General features: G+C 33.4%; 1 protein-coding gene across 1 annotated transcript in view; it reads left to right on the top strand.

The window, feature by feature from the left end:
* Positions 1-6756, top strand: part of LOC106462794 (transmembrane protease serine 9-like) — a 31169-nt gene that overhangs the window by 19018 nt on the left and 5395 nt on the right. The window contains exon 8 of the mRNA XM_013922756.2: positions 1945-2090. Coding sequence (XP_013778210.2) covers positions 1945-2090 — 146 coding nt within the window. The remainder of the gene's footprint in view (positions 1-1944; positions 2091-6756) is intronic.

Raw genomic sequence — 6756 nt, forward strand, 5'->3', positions numbered from 1 at the left:
AATCGCAGGAATACAGGTTGCACCTATATTACTTTTAAAGATGAACAAAATGTAAAACATTTCTTCATTACTTTAATGGTAAATACAATAAAATTTAACTTACAAAATTTTTAACACAAAATAACCACGTTTTCTTGATTTATGATTGATTAACTGTGGTTAGTGTTTCAAATTGATTGTTATCATGAATCAATCTTTACACTTCGTGTAAAGTAGTGAAAATCACAAATAATGTAATAAAAGAATATTTTGCTAAAATTGATAAACTTATCATTGAAAACTGCAGCATGATGCCCTAAGAATGCCTGTGTAATTAGTACTGTATTATACTGGTGGGCATTTTACTATTTTCAAGAGAAATTTTATTTTTGTAATTTAAGATAAATATTTTTTTTAAAAAAGGAAAACATTTTTGTGTAGTTTATTGGTTGTCAAAAGAGTTGGATCTAGTGTTAGAAAATTCGAGACTAAAATAGAATTAGGGCTAGTTCTTTATATTTATCACGTATTAACAAACATTACTGTCAATAATGTAACTGTGTTCCTGTGGCTGATGACTTTAATATTATCAACTTTGTCAACAACGAAAAATCTTTGGTATTATTAAAGAAACGATTTTATTTAATCTGACAGATGACGACGTCGCTGAATGATAATCCGTCAAGCTTTTTCGTTGAATTTTATATTGTGAGTGACACTGGAGGAAAATGTATAAAAACTCAGAACTTATATCAGTTTCTCAAGAACATGTGCGAATCAGACGTTAATGACTTACTCTATACACACACAAACCTGATAATTTTGCAGCTGGATGTAATAGAAAAATCCATTTTTGCTGAATGAGTTTTAAAATTAAGAATAATATCAAACGTTTTAAATAAGAATTACTGTGTAGGGAGTTCGCATGATTGTAAACATATTTGTACTACATATGTGATATTTGCAGGTACACTAATTGCCTGGTAACTAAACCTAATAGCAAGATGAATGACAGGAAATGATGTTATTTGGAGTTCGAATTTGATTCTGACTTGAGTGAGTTGAAGAAAGAGCCCGAACACAAGTTTTAGAACAAAATAAAAACAGCTTATTTAATATATATATAAGATACAGGACAAACAAATACAACTCAGTCCAAAAATATGTTCACTGGATAAAAGAAGTTCGTAATAACCTCTATCTAGGTGTGGAAAGAGATATACTGGAGCAATTCTTAATAAGACTGAGAAAGCTACCCATTATATATAAATCGCAAACTATAGTCGTCTCTACTAGAGTACATTGAAAGTCATATTATGCACGTGTTGCTAAACCTTTACACAGTTGTCTTAAAAGAAAAGTTACATAATACTGAACCATATAATTCTCCAATAACAAATGGAAATGGCTTATGACGATGTGATTGTAGTGCCACCGGCAAGTTAGCTATATTCCATAAATGTTTTTTTTTTTTTTATAATTAAAACTATTTGTGCACCTGAATTCGTGTAAGTGAAAAACATTTAGATAAGCAATGATGTAACTAAACTTAAAAGGGAAATAAATACATGCTTTTCGACACTTGCCATCCATTTTGCAATATTTGCTCTCTTTTGCAACTTTGTTTCGAATATTTGCACTATACTATATCAGAACTGTGTTGATTCTATAGCTGATAATAAGTATGGGGACGAGAACACTAATTTAATCACACTTGTCCAACCAATTTACTTACCTCTTGAATAAAATTCTAACTGTAAGAGAATCAGTAGAGTTGAGAGATCACTCTCTTAGGAAGTCATAAAATATTTTAAATGAGATCTGTATTTTCTCAAATATATTTAACAAGCCGATATGAATGCAATCTCAACTCTTTAAAAGTTATAAAATGATAAAATTTCTGGTTTTGACTCTCAGTCTTTAACCTAAAAGAGATTAATTTTGAACAAATATACTTTTGTACAGGCACCGGTTTCGGACTACTTCTGAAGCAAGCAGCAGTACCGGTGGTACCGAGGCGGCAGTGTCAGGAATGGTATGGTCCCGATTTCCGTATCGATGGAAATATTATATGTGCCGGTTTTCCCGATGGCGGCCACGGTTCTTGTAACGTAAGTTTATATATATATACACTTGTAAGCATAAATATTTATGAAACAAGTGATTCGGTTGTTGCTAAACATAAAACTACACGGTGAGATATCTGTGCTCTGCTCATCGCGGGTATCGAAACCCGAATTATTGCGTTATAAGTCTGCAGACTTACCGCTGAGCCACTGGGGGTGGGGGGAACAAAACACAATGACAAGTACAATAAGTATTTTTCTATTTTAGACTACTGCTGTCTGAGGATTTTGAAGTAAAGGACACGACTGTTAAAACTAACATCCACTAGTTTCTTTACTAGTCTCTAAAAGGGTTTACACGAATATTAATCGTTACAGTTTAACACGAATATATTGTGAAAATGGTGAGAGTTTTATCATTGACTCAAAGTAAAAAAATGAGATTTAGTTTCAAAACTATGCTGAGGAGCCTGGTATACTTTACGTTTTCTTATCATATATGCATTGTTTATAATATTAAGTAAAACGACCGAACAACGCTTTATAAATATTAAAACACTGGGAGTATGTGGCACCTTTAGAATCAGTCGTTAAAGCTTTATTATCTAGTTACTTTATTATCAATCTTTTCAAATGACTGTACACGAGAAAAACGTAAAACGGGTTTTTCAATAAACGCGCTTTTTCTGTGAACAAAATAAAAAAGGAAAAATAAAATAAAAATTCAATATTTCAAGATATTTTGTTTGCCTTTAAATATACGATGTTTTATTATACATTCGAATGAAAATAAATGACCACAATCGAAAGAAAAGAATGATAAAAGAAATAATCGCATACTAAGAAAAGTTTAGGACATTTCTCCATAAATATTTTTTTGTGTGACAAAAATCACGTAAAGTGCAGAGTTTCTATTTTTGCAGTTGACAAGTAACTAATGAATATAAAATGATAAGATAAACTAAAACCATGTGATTATCTTAGAATACTTTCAAATGCTTATTTAGTTTTAAGTTGATTGGTTGTTTTAGAGCTCAGCCTAAATTGAACCATCTGCTGTGTATACTGTGGGGAATCGAACCCCCTGATTTTAGCGTTGTAAGTTCCTAAACGATCATAACTTTGTAAGTCATAAGATAAAAAAAACAACATTAAAATATCAATGCCAAATGTATATGGTTTCACATTTACTTGTTTGTGATGTAATATTTGCAAAACAAATACTGTATTGGTCCGATTATAGGGCGATATCGAATATAAGGCGACTCCCATTTTCAGAAATCATGGGAAAGAAAAACAAACTGAGTGTCATAACGTTCTTTTTAGGACCGCAAAATTAATACTATAACTAAACAGCCAGCAGATATATTAGTTGCAAAAATTAGCAATTGGCGCGCAGACGGATGCCATCTGAACATTCAGGAATGCGACAGGTTAGAATAGGGGGAAGGAGCCTGTGGTATATAAGGCGACTATGAATGTTACAGCCTAATTATTAATACAAAACATCGCCGTATAATCGGAACAATACAGTAATCAGTTATTGTAAAACAATAAAATGATGCAAGAATAGGATAAAATAATCATAATAGTAAAATCAGATTGGATAGAAGGATATACATATTAAGACACTTTACGATATTTCTCCAGAAACTTAATTTTCCTTTGTGATAAAAAATCGCGTAAACTGTAGATTTTTCCCATGGTTTGTTTCGGAAGCAAAATCAGAGGCGTGTACAATAGTATTTTGTATTCAAAATGGAAAAATTGAGAGGAATGTGGTGGTGATAGTGGGGGAAGGGACATTTTCAGCTTACGAGATTTTTATTACAAATGTTAGGAATATTAGTTTGTAATGCTTCGCCAGCTTTCAGCGCTTAAATCATAATTTCCCTTTATTTCTACAATATTTTGACTCTCTCTTTTTGGAGTCTTCAACATTATATTGGTTAAGAAGGTCAGTTAGAATGCTTATTTGTTTATAGTTAAGTGCAAAGCTACACAATGGGCTATCTGTGCTGTGCCCACCACAAATATCGAAACCCGATTTTTAGCGTTGTAAGTCCGCAGACGTACTGCTGAGCCATTAGAGGATCAAGTAAGAATGAGTTGTACCACCTAGCAACAACAGCGACATCTGCCTATTTACCTTAATTGTTATAAAATAACTAATTATTAAAAGATACAAAAGATAAAAACATTTCCAAATGAACATATAATTCAGTAGAGTAATAACATATTATGCCAATTAGAACATATTAATTAAAATCAATCACCTATTGAAATGTTTGTAGATTATTTTGTCTTATTAATTAGCTATAATACAATCTTAATTTGAACTCCAGTTGTGTTTTGTTCCCTTTTAGTGACCCTTTTCCTGATTTTTTTTTTTATTGTTGGATTAATAGAGTTTTCGATCCAACTTCTCTATTTCATAATGTCTTGCACAACATTCGGGCAATAGGTTGAACATATACAGTACCGTTCAAAAATCTGAGTTCGAAGTACTGACACTCAAGTTTTCAAGAAAGTTCAGTTTCGGTTGAAGTGTTATTTTGATGCCCAGTGTTGAAATATAACGGTAACAAACATAATTTGGAAACATAACATACTTTATAATTAATATCCAGCTATTTTTATCTTTCATCTAGCTTAAACTGTATTATTAGGCATAGATACAATAAATAATTTTTAAAAAGTAACACCTTTTTCACTTGTTCTTGACAGTCTTCTAAAAATGTCTTTAATTAGTTGTCTGCTGTTTTGGCAGGCATTACTTTTCAACTGTGCTACACATTTAAACTGGGTTACCAAGGAAAATATTACACTAGTTTTGTCATAATTACGTTACCAGCTCTTTCTTTTCTTTGTAAATACTTATTACTCAGCAGATGTTATGTCGTGGATCGTTATTCTGTTGAAACTAAAAGCCAGGGTCAATTCAACGTTTTTCATTGGGTATTGCATGACGAACTAGGATGTTTGTTTGTTAAATTTTGCTAAAAGCTATTCGAGGGCTATATGCTCTAGTCGTGTAGGCAGCTAGTCAACATCATCCGCCTCTTTCTATTGGGCTACTAATTTACCAACGAAAATTGGGATTGACCATGACATTATAACGCCCCAAGGCTGTTTGGTGACGGTACATGAACTCTCGACCTGCAGATTGTGAATCGAGCGCCCTAACCACCAGGGTATGCCAGGTTTCAACTAGGGTGTCGTGGTTATATGTTAGTTCCGGATATTCGCGCTAAACGTTCCGAATTTTGAGCTTAAGCCTACAGTGAAAGCGGTTAGTTAACGGAACCCACCTAGAGTTGTTGACCTACTTTAATCGGATAGTGGGATTTGGTCATCGCTCTTATAACGCACCTGTGGTCCTAAAGTTCAGAGCGCGAGTTTCGGCCATGAAACGCAAACCGTGGATCCTAGGATTCACAGCCCAGCATGCTAATCTTTGGCCCAGGATATTGTGATAGTGCTCCTTCTTGTCGTGACAATATCTCTAATTTCTAAAGCGTGAAATCTTTCCCAGTCCACCATGTTTTACTGTTTTTGCTTTTACGTTCTTGCCTAAACTTCTCATGGCCATTTCTTCATACAAAAAAAAAACTTGTTTACAAAATGAGAAACTTTCTTCCGTTAGATTGTGGCACATTGTCATCTATGTTAATTGTATATTTCGAGGTTTATTTACACATAAAATGTATGGTTACCAAGGTCATTTATTCAGTTGGTTTGTACAGTTGTATTTAAACTTGAAAACCAGTTTGTTTGTTTGTTTTTTTCAGAATTTTAAAGAGTGGTGAACCCTATATTTCTATTTTTAAATTAAATCTATATAGTGTAGTTGACAGAAAACCACTTCTTGCCTGTTTTACCTGACTTGTCATTTAGTGACGAAATGTTGAAATTGTACATTATTTTTTTAGTTTCTTAGTTAGTATTTTCAGTGGCACAGGAGCTGTATGCTCTGCTGGTTATGTCGATGTGTGGATTGGGTGTCAATTGAAGTATTTGGGTGAACGTGAGCGGTAAACGACGCCACAAGTCTAATTAATTGACGAAGAGTATGAAAAGGGTCGAAGAGGGTTGATGATGAAAGATCCTCCATCTCTGTTATAACTCCATTTTAAGACTTGGCCTGGTTCTTTGATTGGTTCTTATACTGATATTAAGACCATACATATCCTGCATTTATTTCTGGAGATTTGGGAACCAATTTGACTTTGAAGCTCTTTGAATGACGAACCGAGTATTGTCTAGTGACTAACGTGCTCCGACTGTGAATCAGATGAGTCATCATTTGCAGCCCCTCACCACAAAAATATGCTTCTCACTTTGAAGCCACATGTTCGTTATAAGAGTGATGGTCAAATTATATTATTTGGTGAGACAAGAATAGCTTAAGAGTTGGTGATAGGTGCTTTTCACTAGCTGCCTTCTGTCTGGTTTATCATTTTAAATACAAGGATAACTATATGCAGATACTTCTTTGTGGAATACATTCAATCCAATCGTGGTGGGTACTTAGGTTTAATAATCCAATCAATCCAATCGTGGTAGGTAGTTAGGTTTAATAACCCAATCAATCCAATCGTGGTGGGTACTTAGGTTTAATAACCCAATCAATCCAATCGTGGTGGGTACTTAGGTTTAATAACCCAATCAATCCAATCGTGGTGGGTACTTAGGTTTAATAATCCAATCT

The sequence above is a fragment of the Limulus polyphemus genome, unplaced genomic scaffold (assembly GCF_000517525.1).
Source record: "Limulus polyphemus unplaced genomic scaffold, Limulus_polyphemus-2.1.2 Scaffold1254, whole genome shotgun sequence".
NCBI classification, from domain to species: domain Eukaryota; kingdom Metazoa; phylum Arthropoda; class Merostomata; order Xiphosura; family Limulidae; genus Limulus; species Limulus polyphemus.